Below are 17,302 nucleotides of genomic sequence, written 5' to 3'. Positions count from 1 at the left end.
TAAGTTCTCTGGACCTTGTGCGTCAGCCTACCCGGCGTGACGTCATCACTGAGAAGCTAGCCAGGATTTCAGCAGGAACGCTTTGGCTGATTGTCCTGCTTGCGCCCTGGAAAGGGCGGCGGACTCAGGGAGCTCAGGGAGGCCACCCCGTGGTGCTCCCGGCCAAGGCCCGAGCGAGGCCCAGCAGTCCCCCCAGGAGGAAAGCACCACGATTCAGGCGGAAGCATCACGCAAATGATAAGGTGCATTGCGATCACCTGTAGCATTTTGTTCTTGATGTCCATGAAGAGCTGTTCATAGTTCCAGTCACGTCTGTACACCAGAGTGGGTATTCCCTAAATTGAGAAAGAAAACAGTCTCTGGAAATGGAATCCGCCGTGGGGTTTCCTGCACAGTAACTCCACGGCAACGCCGTGCTGTCCTGCGCGTCACCGGGCAGAGAGTGCCGCTTGCTGCCGTGTGCCATCTGCATTTGACCCCAGGTCTGCGCCAACAGAAATGCAGGGCCCGGGCCTCGCCTCGATGGCCACGCAGATGCCAGCACGCAGAGCGCTGCAGGCTTGCGAGGCGCCAGGGAGAGCAGGAATGTGGGGGCCTCTGGTTGCTGCACTCGGTCAACCACTACGGGCCACGGCCTGGGACAGGGCAGCGCGAGCTGACGTGACTCCGTGCCCACGCAGCTCAGGGCCTAACTGTGGGCAGTGAGGGGGCTCACGGATGCACAAGGTCTCCACCGGGCCCAGAAGGAACAACACTGGCCCGGAGAAAACGAAAGGGAGAGACATGATGGGTGCACAGTGTGTGCAGGGGAGGAGGGCAGTCCGGTGCGCAAGGTCACAGGAGTCCACGCAGTCTGCGAGCAGTGGCCGGAGACAGGCCTGACGAGCAGCGTGGGTGTTACCCTGCACCCCCGGGATGCCCGCCGGGGACCGACCGCCAAGGGGAGCAGTGGGGGCTGCGTGGTAGTCACAGTAGGGATGGGTGCAGGGAGCGGGAGCTACATGGGGTGGCCGTGGAGCCGGGTGACAGGCTGCCCGGGGAGAGGAGAGCTCAGGTGCAGCCGCCAGGGGCTGTCGGGGGAGAGATCCAACAACCGGTCTGCTGGGACCTGAAGACGAGGGGGATGGAGGCCCGGGAGCAGCTCGGGAGAGCCGGGGGCACGGCCTCTGGGGGAGTACGGGGCTGCACAGGCATCCCCACCCTGCCTCGCTCAGAAACCACGAGTGGGACGAAAGCCACACCCGGGCCGACTTCCCCAGAACAGACGCACCAACACAGTGACCAGCCCGGGGTCCGCCTCACCATGAGGGTGATCCTGGGCTTGCCCTGGAGGAAGCGGCCGGTGACCTGGCGCTGGATCTTCTCCAGGTCGAACTCCTGCAGCGTCTCCTTGCCCTGCTCCACCTGGTACTGGCAGTTGGACAGGATCAGCGGCATCAGGTCCTGCTCGACCTCGTAGCTGATGATGTGCAGGTCTGTGATCTCAGAGGCGTCCACGGAGTAGCTGGGGGATGACGCGGAGTCTCAGCATCCAGTGTGCCCCGTGCACATGCGGCCCCCCAGAGCCTGACCCAGGGGCTCACGTGTGCCCTGTGCCCTGCGGGCATGCGGGCGCTCACCTGTTGTTTTCGTCGGAGAACTTTCCCACGGCGTAGACCATGTCGTTGTGCAGGCTGATCAGATAGCTGACTAAGGCGGTGGAACAGAGGCCCAGGCCGCGGCGGCGCGGCAGGATGACCTCGAAGTTGGTGTCCATGTCCAGGTCGGCACTGCAGTAGCTGTCTGGCAGCTTGATCTCACCTTCGCGGGACAGGGTGTTCTGAGCAGAGAGGCCCCCCCACCGGCCCCGTCTGGCTGCCACTCGCAGGGCAGCGGACACCTCGCAGCCACAGGGCTGGAGCCGGGGACACCTGATGGCTCCGCCTTCCCCCTGACTGGCGTCCAACGTTCCCAACCCCGTCCTGAGTCCGTATCGACAGACCCAAGGTGACCAGGGATTTATTCCTCCCGGTAGGTCATTTTGTGGGTCCCAGCTGCCTCCACCCAGAGGGTCACAGGTGACACGCATGGGGCATGGCGCCGTGGGATCGCACGGCAGAGCTGGGCGGGAGGCAGGGGGCGTGGGGCCTACCGTTGGTCTGCAGTGATCTCCTCAGCTTATTCCAAGTTGACAGAAAGATCTGGATTCTTCTGTGAAACAACTGCTTCAACCCATCTGTCATACAAAAAAAACACTTCTTGAGATCCCCGTGGAAGACACCTGCCCCGTCAGGTCCAAGTGACTACACCCCAAGCTCTGGAGAGGAGCATCGCATGGCGCTCCCGGGGCTGGAGCCGGGGCAGCGGGTGTGGCCGAAGCACAGCCTCTGGCGGGCTGGCGGGATTCACGCACCGGCCGCTTTGCCCTAAAAGCCCACGGCGTGTAGCACCTGGAGCCCCGACGGCACCCGCCCGACCCAGCTGCGGCAATCGCCAGGTCCGCAAACACTGGGGAGCCGACGTCTCACTAGGGCAGAGCCGTACCTCCCTGGTGGCTGTTAATGAAGGATCGGATGGACTGGTAGTCGGCGTCGGAAGCGTTCTGGAACCGCCTCACTAGGTCCCTCTGCAGGGCCAGGATCTCAGGCAAGAACCTCACGAGTCTCAGCTCTGCTTCCTGGAGAGGGAAGACGGCCCGGCCATGTGTTAGTTCACCTAGAAGGTGTCCCTGGGGAGACTCTGGGGCTGGCTCAGGACCCGTGTTTGTCTGCCCGTGGTCTGGGCAACGTGCTGGGTCACGTGACGCTGCGTCGGGCTGCTCGGACGGGGGGCGAGGCCGTTGTGTCCCTCACAAGAGCCCGCCACCCGCTCGCCGAGCATCCTGCACTCCGAGGATGGAGGCGTGAACAGGACTAAGCCCCTGCCCTCGTGGGGCCGACACCTCACGTGGGTTTGCCAAAAGCTTGTGAAAGAAGTCGGCGTCGTGAGCCCTTGGGAGGGGCTGGGTGCACAGAGAATCTGCCGAGAGCAGAAGGGCCGGGAACGTAGGCCGCTGCGTGTTGTCTGAGGATGGGACCCAAGCATCTGCAGCGGAACGGGACTGGCGCTTCCATGGGAGACCTGGGAAACCCTGTCCACGGGAGCTCCCGCCCTTTCACCGCCGACAGACACTTCTGCTGGACTGGGAACGCACTGCAGAGGGGATCAGCCCGGCAGCCGACTGGGGCAGACCAGCCTGACCCGGGCCGTGTTTGCCGTCCGACGACGGCACCGGCTCACCGCACTGCCCCCGTGCCCCAAGGCCAGGTTGGGAACAGGGGAGGTTTGGGGCCATTTGATCCTGGTCATGCACTCCTGATGAACGCTTCTTCCTTCAACTGACACTCACGGATGGCCGGGGGCTCCTGGCACCGGGGACAGGTGGGCGCGTGGTCACAGCGGGGCAGCCTTACCTTCTGCAGGAACTTCCAGAGGATGGGCACGCTTTCTTTGCCGTTCTTCTGCTCCACAATGTGCTGGAGGTACTCAACGGTGACCTTCCTCCTGCAGGTCCACATCTTAGAGCAGTGGAACACGCTCTTCTGGGGCAGGTGGGGCAGGAAGACTGTTGGGTCCTTGTACACGATTCTGGCCACAGGGTTGGAGCTGATCCGTTCATCTTGGCTGATGCTGGCAGTGACCGTCAGCAGGGCTTTCTCCAGGTGCTGGGCGAGAGAAGGGCCCGGGGGCCCCGAGGTGAGCCACTCACGTGGGCTTGGACACCCCACGGCTTCAGCAGCGGGCCAGTTGGGGAGTCTGCCCTACGCGGCCCAGCGCCCTAGCAGGTGGTCGCACTGGCTGTGTCCATCGTGACCGCTTACAAGCTCCTTGTGTGCAGACTTTGTCTCCCCAAACAGGAGATTCAGAGGCCTGTGATCTAAGCCTGATCTTTTACTGACTTTTACTTCCCGTTGGGCTCATAAACTCTCAGTACTGTTCTTATCTGACAGAGGAGGGACTAATCACACATTTTTGGCGGGTATCTGCATGAGAGTTTGTCTGTCTGTCTGCTGCTCCCACATCCTGCTGTAAAAGGTGGTGGAGCGAGAGCCGCCTGCACCTCCTGGACTCAGAGTAACCCCTCCACCTGCCTGCCCGGCCTCAGGGGCGGAGGACGCAGGGACAGCAGGACAGTGGAGTGTCCGGGGGTTCAGCCCTGGGCTGGGGCACGGCCAGAGCCCTCAACAGCACCTGCGCGAGGGACGCTGGCCCGAGCGCCTGCGACACACCCGGGACACCCGCCTGCAGGCTCCCAGCAGGGCCGCCGGCCGCCGCGTACCTCCAGCTCAGGGAGAAGGAGGGTCTGCATGGCTTTCTCCCAGCTGTTTCTCTGCTCTCGGGTCTCCAGGTTTGCCTTGAAACAGGGAGGCCCTACGAGGGAACATGTGAGTTACCCAAGGAACGGAAACCACGGCAGCTCCGTGAACACGACCTAAAGGTGACACTGAAATCACGCACCCTTTCAGGGCCAGGGGCGGGTGGGGCGCCTCTTCCTAAATTAACCTGAGTATTTAGAAATGGTTCCTGCTGTTCCCACCAACCCCATGATCTTTGAGAAGAAACAGAAAAAAAAAAAAAAAAAAAAGAAAACCAAGTCACTCCTGATGCCGTCACTCAGAACCGTTTTCCTAAGTTACCTTACGGAGCGTCCCTGCCTATGGATTTCGGTTTAGCTCAGTGACCACCAGGGTTTGCAGCCCACGTTTTCACACAGCAAACCGTGGACACGTCAACACGGTCAGGCAGCCCGGGCAGCCACGTCCTCAGGAAAAGCAGAAGGCCCCACAGACAGGCCAGGGGTCCAAGGAGCACACGTCTCAATAAGTTACCAGACACTGGTGTCTGGCCAGTGATGACTCACACATGGCCCGTCCCGGAGATGGTGCACAGCACAGCAGGCGGGCACCCGAAACTGCTAAGCCTCCCCGCGGCGTGTGCCCCTAACACCCCTGTGCACACGACCCCGCTAGCTCAGGTCTTAACCCGCAGGGGAAACGCAAGGGCGAGCCATCCTTCCATCGGCTCTTCCACACCCGTCTCCCAGCTCCCTTTATCTGGCTCAGGCTCTGCGAGCCCTGCCCCTGTCCCCCGCGGCGCCCCATGTGCTCACTCCAGCTGGAGAGGCGGCCCTGCCCGCGGAGGAGGCTGCACAGCATGAGGTGCACGGTGGTGGTGGCCTCGTCGGCGCTCCTCCCCAGCGTCTTTGCCAGCTGCTCCAGGTCCCTGTGGATGTGCCGCTGCAGAAAGCCGCTGGGATCTCGCACCGGAGGCTTGATGATGTTCATCACAGCCTGTGAGACACAAGACCTAGTGTGTCGGGGGCCGGCGCTGAGCCAGAGGCGGCTCCTCGGAGGATGCTCGTGAGGTGGCCGGAGCACGCATCAAACGAGCGGCAGAGCAGACGGGGCGTGGCCTGGGGACCGCTGCCCTCGACATCGTCAGCGCGACACAGACCCTCACGGCTCTGTTCTTAATGCATCGAGACCACACAGCACAAAACCTGTCTTCCTTCCCCGAGATGCATGTTTGTAAGCTTACATGGGAACGGCCTCATCCCAAACTCATTGAACCTACTATACTGTGTACAAACCTAAAAAAAAAAAAAAAGAACTCTCAGAGCCCCAACATTTTGCTCTCACGGTTCATCAGAGGAGGCACAGGACGCTCTTTCTTTCCCGGAAAGGTAAACGTCATGGTTACAGGAGCCTCTCTGCTCCCGGGTGCACCCCGAGACGTGGAGTGCTCATTTAACATGGATTTTAGGGGCGCCTGGGCGGCTCAGTTAGTTGAGCATCTGACACTCGGTTTCAGCTCAGGTCATGAACTCAGGGTCGTGAGATTGAGCCCTGTGTCGGGCTCTGTGCTCAGTGGAGATTCTCTCTCCCTCCACCCCTCTCCCCTGCATGCTCTCTCCCCGAATAAATAAAATCTTAAAAAAAAAAAGACACAATGAGATGAGCACTGGGTGTTGTTATACTATATGTTGGCAAACTGAATGTAAATAAAATAAAAAATAAATAAATGGCTTTTATGTAACCTGATGGGTGGTTCCCCCCCCCCCCCCGCCCCGCCATCGTACGCCGCAGCAGGGAGATGAGGACGTGCAAATGTACGGCTCTGCAGACCAGCACATGGCCCCGATCCACGGGAGGTGGCCGGTACTTTGTAGACAAAAGGACGCACTGTGAGAAACCTACAGTGGTCGTTACAAATGAGCGACGGACCCATGGCTTGGCAACAGTGGGCGTGCTGTACCTCAGGCCTCTGGGTCGCTCCCAGGAGCAGGGCCAGGTGCGTGAGCAACCGGATGAGCAGGAAGACGGCCGGGGCCAGCTCCCGGTCAGACACCAGCACCTCGTCTCTGGACGGCGGGGCTCCCAGCACGTGGCCCTTCTGTGTTCTGTCCATCCTGTCTCTGCAGAGGAGAGAAGACAGGGTGGACACTGAACACGGCCATCTCTCCTCGGCCCTAGGGCCATACCCCCGATTCCTGGGAGATGGAGGCGAGGTTCACCGTTTTGAGGAAAACGGCGTTCCAGGACATATCCTGACGCGCCCACACTTCTCACTTTGGGGTCTTCGTATAGCCTCTCCTTCCTGGATGACCACAGCCCGCCACGTTCTCAGTGGACATGGCTGAGCCAAGTGGCTAACTGTGCAACCCGGGGGCCGTGTGTCGGGACAGAGGTCCGCACCTGCTTCTCCCCCTGAAATCAGCATGGGGAGGGCAGCAGGCAGGCCAAGGACAGTCTGGGTGTGGGACATCGGGATGTGGGCGCACCCATCCCATCTTCCCAAATTGAACACTGAGATCAAAGACCTGGCAAGGAACTTCCTGTCACACCTAGATGGGAGGCACAGTATGATAGATACAGTCTGTGGCAAAAAATATTGGAGATTCTGGAACATTCTGAAGGTTTGTGGAGATAACAGACTAGGGCATTTTAAACAATCATGGCACCAGACTAGCCCATATACGTGATGGCCACAGGGCGGCCCCACCTGCCACCTGGGGGCGGGGAGTGGGGGGTGCACGGGGAACCACACTCCTCTCGATGGAAGGCTGGCATGCGGACCCCAGCCGTGCTGTGGATTCTGGGCTGCGCCTCCTTCACTTCCCGCAAGCAGTGGAGGAAGCTAAGAGTTTACAAGTGAGACGCTGTGGGTTCAGATAGACAAAAGCCCGGTTTGTGGCTTTGCGGCCTTCAATGTCCCTCTGAATTAGGTCACTTGTATGTGTCCGACACATTCCTACAGGGGACACAGCCCAGACCCAAACGGAAGACATCTGGATAACACGTCTTACCGTGTGGTCTGCTTTACATTCAAGAGCCCAGTTAGCCAGTGACAGGTGAGACACCTCACCGTGGCCCAGGGACCTGAGCCTTGAGGTCCGATGTGACATAGGCCCAAATGCGTAATAGTAACTAATACTGTACTTTGCATCAGTTTATCCACTGGAATAGAAACAGCCCCCAAACCCGTGGTTCATTCTTTTAGGAAGGAGATGCCCTCTTACGTACGTGATGGCTTGAAATCCGGCCTCAGGACTGTGGTTAACCCCTCCAACTTGGACACCACAGTCAATGCAGTAGCTCTTCTCCATTGGCTTCCCGCACTAGGACAAAGGACAAAAGCGCCCGAGCTCAGTTTTGGAGGAGGAGTGCTCCATGCACAAACGCACCATGCAGGCCAATCCACGCCTGGCTCGGGGGGCAGCTGAGGGCACTGGGATTGCTCATTTTCCCGCAAGCACGTGCTGGCGGCGGCAGGAGCCACGGGGCACAGGGCAGGTGCTCCATGCAAATATGGTGCATGGGAGGAAATCTGGACTCTTTAAGCAGAAGAGACAATTTGAGTTTTATTCCCAAATAGACACTTTGTAGACAAATATGTGATCTGCCTTCCTTTCTCACACTCACTGGTCTTCCCCGCTCCCCCGACCACCACTCCAGGGCTTCACTACCTAGCGCCAGAACACTACTGCAGCCTCCAAACTGAATTCCTGAACTCAGTTTGGACTTTGTTTAAAATAATATATATATATAACCATATGATCTGCTCCTTCGCAAGCCTCATTTTGCCAAATCTGGCTGTGGGCTACTGCAGACTGTGAATCACAGCGTGTCCCAGGGCCAAACCAGCCCCAGACCTCAGACGGTCAGAGCCGAGAGGAGTCCCGGGAAGAATGTGCCTCGAACTACCTGCTTCGCAGACAAGGAAGTGAGTAAACCCCAGAAACGCACAGCGTATATATTGGGTTTTCTCCTTGAGGTCTCTTATTTACTCTGTTCAGTTCAACAGCCTGTTGCTGGGCAAGCAGAGGAGACACCTCGAAGGGCCCTGGCCGATGCTGCGGGATGCAGAGGTGAGGAACCCACAGCTCTCTCCACCAGGGTTTATGCTCCAGCGTCTCTTTTATCCCGTCCTTTGGTGTCTAGACCACATCTCCTGTCTGGGCCAATGACCCAGCCTACGGACCGACCAGTCAACACCTTGCCGTCACAGGAAGACACGCATCGCTGACCCCATGCAGTGGGGACTGGGCACGATGGCTAGCAGCAGTTTTGACTCCCAGAGGGACTTTGGCAATGTCCGGAGACATTTCTGGTTGCCACATGCGGTGTGGCTGGCTTCTGGTGAGTTGAGGCCAGGAATGCCGCTCGGCGCCCCACCACAGCTCATGACAGCCCACAATACAGAGGTAGGTCTGGAGGTTCCCTGCACCATTTAGATGTTTAGCTGGAGCACCGATAAAGAGCCCTGGAAAGAGTCTATGCTCTCTAGAGGTCACGACCCTCACCAAGCTCTTCCCCCACGTGCTCCTGCTCAGATCTAGAGGAACAACATTAGAGCCCTGCAAACACCACCCCAAATACCAAGACTCACCTCTCCCACAGAGCACGGGTGACCGTTGGGACACACTGTTAAGAGAACAACAAGACTCACGTTGGCTGGTGAGGTTTTACCTAACGGCCCGAGGCAAAGAAAGCCAACGCTCTCCTCTCAGGCCAAATCAGAGCAGGATGTACAGTTAACATGTCCTGAGCACGTTTGCAAAAAATATGCATGAGCTTCATTTGATGGAGCAGAGGGAAAGTCCGTTACAGTCTCCTATGGGGCTGCTCTGGGAGGCAGGGGCAGCCCATTTTACACTCTCCCTTTCTTTTTGATTTTTTTCTTTTTAAAGAGTAGGACCTTTTAAAAAGATTTTATTTATTTATTTATTTATTTATTTATTTATTTATTTATTTAATTGAGAGAGAGAGAGAGAGAGAGAGAGAGAGAATGTGGGGGGGGAGGGGCAGAGGGAGAGAAAGAATCTCAAGCAGGTGCCCTGAGTATGGAGCCTGACCTGGGACTCGATCCCACAACCCTGAGATCATGACCTGAGCCCAAGCCAAGAGTTGGATGCTTAACCGACTGAGCCACCCAGGCATCCCAAGAGCATGCTTTATGACAACTTTTATAGCTGGTTTATAAGGATCATTTACTCGGGGGCACCTGACTGGCTCAGTTGGAGGAGCATGAGTCTCTTGATCTTGGAGTTGTGGGTTCCAGGCCCATGTTAGATGTAGAGATTACTAATAAATAAATAAAGTTTTTTTTAAAAAAAAGAGGGAGCCAGGGATCCCTGGGTGGCGCAGCGGTTTGGCGCCTGCCTTTGGCCCAGGGCGCGATCCTGGAGACCCGGGATCGAATCCCACATCAGGCTCCCAGTGCATGGAGCCTGCTTCTCCCTCTGCCTGTGTCTCAGCCTCTCTCTCTCTCTCTCTCTGTGACTATCATGAATAAATAAAATCTTTAAAAAAAAAAAAAAAAAAAAAAGAGGGAGCCAGGAAAGGCCTGGCTTTATCTGTTTAAAAAAATAAACCCTGGGTGGCACAGTGGTTTAGCGCCTGCCTTTGGCCCAGGGTGCGATCCTGGAGACCTGGGATCAAATCCCATGTCGGGCTCCCAGTGCATGGAGCCTGCTTCTCCCTCTGCCTATGTCTCTGCCTCTCTCTCTCTCTCTCTCTCTGTGTGACTATCATAAATAAATAAAAATTAAAAAAAATAAAAATAAAAAATAAAAGCTTGCACTTAAATAAATAAATAAATAAATAAATAAATAAATAAAAACTTAAGGAAAAAAAAAAAAGGATGTTTTTCTCAGGCAACAATTTGAGCTCCCAGTTCTGTGTCTTGAGAACTGTCCTTGGGTCAAAAACTCGGTTGTCGGGACGCCCAGGTGGCTCCCTACAGGGAGCCTGCTTCTCCCTCTGCCTGTGTCTCTGTGTCTCTCATGAATAAATAAATAAAATCTTTTAAAAAACAAAAAACAAACACAATAAACTCCGCTCCGCTGTAGCCGGAGCCTGCCCCTGCCCGAGCCTCTGGCGTGGCTCACACTCCAGGCAAGGGAAGCGCATGCCATGCGGATCCCGCCCCGGACCCAGGAAGGGCCTGGTGTGCGTCCTCCGCAGTCAGCCGTGCGCCCTGTGTCTGCAAAAGCCCCGACAGCAGAACAAGGCAAACATCTGGGACCTTCGGGCACAAACCACAGGGACGTCGTCAATGCGCAGAGGATGCGACACCGTCTCAGACCCCGACACTCACTGTACCAGGAGAGGGTCTCCAGACCCTTCCAATTCCGAGCCTGAACCAGCAAGTCTTCGGGCATCGTCGGAAGATAAGAGTTCTGAAAAGCCGAGAAAGAGAGAAGGCTGCAGGAAGGCGAGAGATTGGGCCAACGGCCACTGCCCTGGGCGACAGGGGGAGTCTGGACTCTCCCCCTCGTCCACCTCCAAGGTCTCCAAGGGGCAAACAGAACAAGGCTCTCCATGACCGTGGACTTGGGTGTCAAGTGGGACAGGCCAAGAGAGGAGCCGTGACACGGACACTTTCAAAAGGGCCCCAGGGACAGGCCGCCGGAGATGCCATCCCCCCAACGGCCGCCCACCTGCCGGTCTTACCACCATGTGAGCCGGGGAGAAGGCCAGACTCTTCAGGGGTTCCAGGATGTCACCCTGTCCACACAGGAGGACAGCTGCGGTGTGAACAGCCAGTTCTGCCACTGTGCCCTGGAGGCTGCTGTCCCCGGGACCTGTCCTCAGCAGGGGCAGCGTGTTGTTCACCAGGGATGCTGCAAAATGCCTCATGTGCGGAGAAGAAAGGATCTTGCCTTCCTCGATGAACGCGTTCAGAGCCTTACATTGCTGGCAGGAGAAAAGAGATAGAAAAATATATCAAAGAAGAAGATGAATGTGAAGCCAAACGTTTGTTCTCAAGTCAGGCGTTCATGTGGATGCAACTACGCCTCAGTATGGAGGAAAACACGGCTCGAGGGGCAGTAATCAGGCAGGAGCGTTTCCATCTGCAAACAGCGCCACCCGGCCGAGCGCTAACTGCGACACTCTACTTTGTGAACAACCTCATCTCATCTTCTTGACTTTGCTTTTTATCATCATCCTGAAAGTTCTGGGTCAGACAGAAAGTTGCTCCTCCACGTATGACAGCTGAGGGGCGCCCGGGGTGGGGGCAGTCAGCTCAGCATCTGACTCTTGATTTCAGCTCAGGTCGTGACCTTGGGGTCATGAGATCGAGCCCCGCGTCGGGCTCCCCGCTCAGCGCACAGTCTGCTTGGGATGCTCTCTCTCTCCCTGCCCCTCCCCCGACCCTCTAAAATAAATTAGTAAATCTTTAAAAAAAAGAAAAAGTTGAAAACCCCATCCTAGATTAAAAAAAAATTGGGGCAGGGATCCCTGGGTGGCGCAGCGGTTTGGCGCCTGCCTTTGGCCCAGGGCGCGATCCTGGAGACCCGGGATCGAGTCCCACGTCGGGCTCCCGGTGCATGGAGTCTGCTTCTCCCTCTGCCTGTGTTTCTGCCTCTCTCTCTCTCTCTCTCTGTATGACTATCATAAATAAATAAAAAAAAATAAAAAAAAATTGGGGCATAATTTATGGCTTTTACTTCTATTCAGAAAAGTCCCTCTGGATATGGAGACGACGTGCACCTCCTCGAATGCAGACACTCACCTCTGGCTTAGGGTGGAGGCTAGTGTTGCAGGATTGGTACAGCACGGCAACCTCTCTGAAGAGCGCTAACAGTAAGTGGGCCGCCAACTTGGGATCGTGGTTCCTGCCCCCCTGAAGCAAGAAGTGAGGACGCCAGTGAGGCTCCAGCTGTTACACAGGCCCGTCTGCGGCCAGAGTCCTGCTGATGCAGCCTGACACCCTGCACCTCGAGGGCCGCCGCTGGCAAGCGACTCTGAGACCACGAGGCTCATGGATATTCCGTTGTGACGCAACAGACATTTATCAGAGTTGATCAGAGTGCTTAGGACCCGAGGAACAGAAATCACCGTCTGTTCTTTTTCTGACCACTTCGCTGCCCCTTGAAACTTCAGAGCAGAATGAGGCTATTTATTAACTCACTGGCTTCCCAGCCCAGGGCCAGGGTAAACAGGGACTCTAAGAGGAAGCAGGACCAGCACTGCATAAAGATTAGATGCTAAAGACCCTGCCTCTTTATGAAAATAAACACCCTCGACATGCCGCCAGGAATCCTGGATGTGCATGGGAAGGAGTTTCCCCAGTGCTGCCCGCACCTGCCATCAGGGTGACCTCGGAGGAAGCAATGCACGTGAGCAGTCAGGAGGGCACTGCGGCAGCCTTGGCCTGGCAGGTCAGCAAGGTCCAGCAAATCTGTCCCCTAACTCAGTAGCTAAAGGGCTCCTGTCTGGGCCAGGCACGCCGCGGTTGTGGACACGCGACGCCCAATATGGCGAGTGGCTCTGGGTGCCTCTTCCACAGCGTCATTTGACGCCAATGAGGCAGATGCAGATTCCAAGGGGCGCCGTGTGGTGCAGAGGGAGGTCCGGGGCTGGTCCTACCTTCAGAACAGCCACAGTAGTCAGGGGCTCGTTCTGGAGGATGGCTTTGCCCACTGTGTCACGAAGAGCCTTATATTTGTCACCATGCACCAGGTATCGATCCATCTGGCTTAGCATATTCTCCTGCAAGCCCAGGAACACAGGGGTTAGTCACAGGGGAAGGGGGTGAGGGCACAGTTGGCAAAGAATCATCTGGATAGGTAAATGATCCGGGCATGACAGCCAGAGGTCCAGCCCTGGGCATGACCGTCCCCTGCTGTGTGGGGAGGCGCCGCCTCCTCCTCCTCATTGTCCAGTGCAGAGGTGAGAGTGGGAGAGAAATGGGGGGGAAGGGGTAGCGGAGGAGGCGGCGGCGCGGACTCCATCGCTGCGTCTTGCCTGTACCGAGGGTGGAGACCAGGGGCAAGTGAGTGCTAGTAGGTCGACTGCTCCCACCGGCAGCAAAAATGCAAGCTGGGGTTTTGTGCTGTTATATTGTTGTATCATCCTCAAAATCATGCTTTCTGTCTCTGCCCGCCGAGGAGAGCAAGGACTTCTTCTGCAAGCTGAATTACTTTCCACTGGTGGAAAGTAAAAGCCACAGAACCGTTCTTTGGCTTTCCACATGTCACACTGGACCAGAAGCGATGCCTTAGGTAAGCTTCCCTGCAGAGAGGCCCCACACCAGCAGCAACGCACGCACCTGTCCCCCCACGGCAGGCCACCTCAGCGTCGTCTCGAGCTGGGTCAAGTTAAGCGAAGCGAGACACAAGGGACCAGAGCAGTCACGGGGCAGGATGGGGGCGGGGGCACAGGCCAGGTGTCCTCACCTCCCGCAGCAAGGCCCCCTCCGGGAAGATCCAGCGTGCCGGATGGCCCTGTGCACAGAACTGCTGCACGTACTCTATCCCTCGCTGGCTGGAGAGCTTCCGCACCAGGTACACCCGGTACCAGTCATTCTTGGCTTGTCTGCAGAAGCGCTCGACCTGCTGCAGGTAGCACTGCTTCTCCCTGGCCATCTCTGCAGGGCCCAAGAGAGGGGTGAGTGACGGCGGCCAAGAAGACCTGTGGTCGCCTGTCTCGGACACCGAGCCAGGCAAAAAGCGGGCACCCTGGTCTCTAGGAACTCACAGTGAAAAACACCGGAGAAAGGGGACACAATGCAGACGGGGATGGTTCTGAGAACCAGTTGCCCCTGCTCCCCCAGTCTCTGAATAATGGAGTCTCGAAGCCTGGGGTAGAGAAAGGTGCAGAAGGGGACCTGCCTGAGCCGTCCTGAAGCTCGCTGAGGAAGTGGGAAGCCTTGTCGAGACACAGGCGGATGCGGGCCATCTCCTGCAGGTGTTCCACGGAGACCTCGCTGGCAGGCTCCGGGCTGCGCGACATCGAGTAGGTCTTCAGAAAGGCTCCTTCCTCTCTCAGGTACCTCAGCTCCTCGCTGGTAGACAGCGCGCTGGTCTTCTTGTACAGTGAATCCTAGGGAGGAAGGCACCAGGGGAAAGAAAGGGCTTTTTTTTTTTTTTTAAAGATTTTATTTATTCATGAGAGACACAGAGAGAGAGGCAGAGACCCAGGCAGAGGGAGAAGCAGGCTCCCTGCAGGGAGCCCGACGCAGGACTCGATCCCAGGACCCCGGGGTCACGCCCTGGGCCGAAGGCAGGCGCTCAACCAGAGCCACCCGGGTGCCCCAGGATGTTGTTCTTTTTCATATGCACATTCTCCAACCTTCCAAAATCTCCAAAGCATGACGGTGGAGAACAGGAAGGAAATACCCTAAGTTTGAGGGTAACTGTATCGAATCACTGCGAATGAACATCCCTTTTATTTCAGGGACAGGAAGGAGGGGAAGAGAAAATCTGGGGGTAAAAATATGCCGTATGATCTCCTTTTCTCACGCCGTGTGAAATCTGGGCAAGCAACAAACATACAGAGAATAAAAAGAAAAGCGGCCGTAGGCTGGCCAGTGGGAGACGGGCACGGTTACCTGGGGGTGGGCGGGGGGGATGTTTCCATTCTCTCACCCAGGCCCGTGCGTCGCAGTACACACAGCCACGGGGGACAGAAGCAAGGTTGCTGAAACAGCCCCCACCCCCGTTTTTAAAGATTTTATTTATTTGACAGAGAGAGAGAGAGAGAGAGAGAGAGCAAGCAGGAGTCGGGGGAGGGGCAGAGGGAGAAGCAGGGAGCCTGAAGCAGGACTCGACCCCAGGACCCTGACGTCATGACCTGAGCGGAAGGCAGACGCTTCTCTGACTGAGCCCCCGAGGCGCCCCGCTGAAACCCTATTTACGTGTGTGCCTGCAACTGTGTCACTTCACCGACAAAAGTTATATTCTGTAAATTTTCAGACACACTTTCCACTGCATCAACCACATGGTGCAGCCGGTTGGCAGGAGGCGAGCAGGGCAGGTCCGGGGTCGTGCTTACCTCCAGGCAGTTGCTAAACAGGATGTACAGCTCGGTTTTATCTTCAGTTACCAGGGCCTTCTGCTGCAGCAGGGACAAGTAAGCCCGGATATAATCTTTTACTTCTTGGAAGCTATGGGAGGGAAAATATGGTATCTGGTGATCTCAGGTCTTATCATGTCAAAAAAAAAAAAGAAGAGAGACACACACAAAGTATCGGCCAACCTACCTACCTATCCATCTCTCTCTCTCCCTGTATAAATATAGACATATAGTTTGTAATATTTTATTTGAAATACTTTAGTGCAATATCGGAGGAATATAAAATTCCATCTTTATTTTTTTATTTTTATTTATTTTTAATTTTTTATTTATTTATGATAGTCACAGAGAGAGAGAGAGAGGCAGAGACACAGGCAGAGGGAGAAGCAGGCTCCATGCACCGGGAGCCTGATGTGGGATTCGATCCCGGGTCTCCAGGATCGCGCCCTGGGCCAAAGGCAGGCGCCAAACCGCTGCGCCACCCAGGGATCCCAAAATTCCATCTTTATACCGGCTCTTCCCAGACTTTCGGGTTTTAGAACTCCTTGACAGTCTTAAAAATCATTGAGAACCCCAGGAGGCTTTTGTTTATGTGGGTTGTATTCATTGATATTTACAATAGTAGAAATTAAAATTGAAAAAAAAAAGAGGAAACTATTAACTCATTTTAAAAAAATAACAAAAATAAATAAATAAATAAATAAATAAATAAATAAATAAATAAAAATAACATTTTTTTAAAAACAAACTATTTTCCAGAACAAAAATTAATTAGTAAGAAGAGGGCCCTTTTGTTCTCTATCCCTGCAAATCTCTTTAATGCCTGGTTTAGTAGAATTTAGCTGGGCCCTCCAATCTTGCTCCTGGAAAAAAGTCTGATCTCACGCATTATGTCACTGGAAAGGAAAGGAATATTTTCCCAGTATTTCCTGGTGATGGTAAATCTCTTTCTTTGACACAATGCCAAAACTTGATAAACAACAATTTTTAAAGTTTAGTTGCAATGTGCAATCTGAGACCATGTCAAGGCACTTTTCATACTGAATTACATTAAAGGTTAAATGACCTATCTTGCACTTGAATGGATTTTTTTTTTTTTAACCAATGCATGACTCTGTGATATCATGCATTGGCCATTTGGAAAACAGTGGTTCACTGAGGTATGCGGATCTTGCAAAGGTTGACATTTCTGTACCATGAGGTATTTAAAAAAAAAAAAAATCTCACATTCATTAACCCGGACCATCAAATAGCCCCTATGCATGAGGAAGCTGATAGGCTCATGGGGTACGGTATGAGTTTTCCAGAATTCCAATATTTGCTTAAAAGTTTGAATTTTGGGGATCCTTGGGTGGCTCAGCAGTTTAGTGCCTGCCTTCGGCCCAGGATGTGATCCTGAGGTCTCAGGATCAAATCCCACATCAGGCTCCCTGCATGGAGCCTGCTTCTCCCTCTGCCTGTGTCTCTGCCTCTCTCTTTCTCTCTGTGTGTCTCTAATGAATAAATAAATAAAATGTTAAAAAAAAAAGTTTGAATTTTATCCTTAGCCATGAACACGATCAGTTGCTTTCCCTGACAGGCTCCCTTTGCTTGTGTTCGAGGAAATGCCTGCCAAGCACCCAGCTCTGAGTAACCATAGCATGCCAGCCATTCCTGCAAGCATAACTGGTATCCCACAAAACAACTGGCCGGCTCAGCACGTAACTCAAAAATTGCCTGAGAGCTCTCCCTTGATGTAACTGTTCGCTTCGGCAGGCAGCCGAGGCACGTTGTGTGTGCTTCTCATTTTCACAAGCTACAGTCTATTAAAAAATAAAAAGCAAAATGAAATGTCCATAGACCAGGTTGCAGAAGATATGCATTTTAAATGTGTATCTAATCTCTATTCTGAGTCTGCCTTTGGGGCATTTAAGTTAGAAATAGTTGTTCCCATCGGAACTTTTTAAAAAAATTTGAGAAAGAGCATATGCACACGAGTAGGG

At 54.9% G+C, this 17,302-nt stretch overlaps 1 protein-coding gene across 5 annotated transcripts in view; it reads right to left on the bottom strand.

The window, feature by feature from the left end:
* RNF213 (ring finger protein 213) overlaps positions 1 to 17,302 on the bottom strand; it is a 99,325-nt gene that overhangs the window by 5,351 nt on the left and 76,672 nt on the right. For all 5 annotated transcript variants that reach the window (XM_041727186.1, XM_041727183.1, XM_041727184.1 and 2 more), the window contains 18 exons: positions 15,300 to 15,411; positions 14,138 to 14,348; positions 13,703 to 13,893; positions 12,894 to 13,016; positions 12,037 to 12,147; positions 10,974 to 11,216; positions 10,618 to 10,699; positions 8,908 to 8,942; positions 7,542 to 7,636; positions 6,274 to 6,433; positions 5,129 to 5,309; positions 4,298 to 4,389; positions 3,432 to 3,683; positions 2,524 to 2,656; positions 2,132 to 2,215; positions 1,620 to 1,800; positions 1,303 to 1,504; positions 258 to 335 (listed from right to left, as the gene is read on the bottom strand). In XM_041727186.1, the coding sequence (XP_041583120.1) occupies positions 258 to 335; positions 1,303 to 1,504; positions 1,620 to 1,800; positions 2,132 to 2,215; positions 2,524 to 2,656; positions 3,432 to 3,683; positions 4,298 to 4,389; positions 5,129 to 5,309; positions 6,274 to 6,433; positions 7,542 to 7,636; positions 8,908 to 8,942; positions 10,618 to 10,699; positions 10,974 to 11,216; positions 12,037 to 12,147; positions 12,894 to 13,016; positions 13,703 to 13,893; positions 14,138 to 14,348; positions 15,300 to 15,411 (2,566 nt within the window). The remainder of the gene's footprint in view (positions 1 to 257; positions 336 to 1,302; positions 1,505 to 1,619; positions 1,801 to 2,131; positions 2,216 to 2,523; positions 2,657 to 3,431; positions 3,684 to 4,297; positions 4,390 to 5,128; positions 5,310 to 6,273; positions 6,434 to 7,541; positions 7,637 to 8,907; positions 8,943 to 10,617; positions 10,700 to 10,973; positions 11,217 to 12,036; positions 12,148 to 12,893; positions 13,017 to 13,702; positions 13,894 to 14,137; positions 14,349 to 15,299; positions 15,412 to 17,302) is intronic.

Source organism: Vulpes lagopus, chromosome 12 (assembly GCF_018345385.1).
Source record: "Vulpes lagopus strain Blue_001 chromosome 12, ASM1834538v1, whole genome shotgun sequence".
Taxonomy (NCBI): Eukaryota; Metazoa; Chordata; class Mammalia; order Carnivora; family Canidae; genus Vulpes; species Vulpes lagopus.
This window is presented reverse-complemented; position numbering and strand designations above follow the sequence as displayed.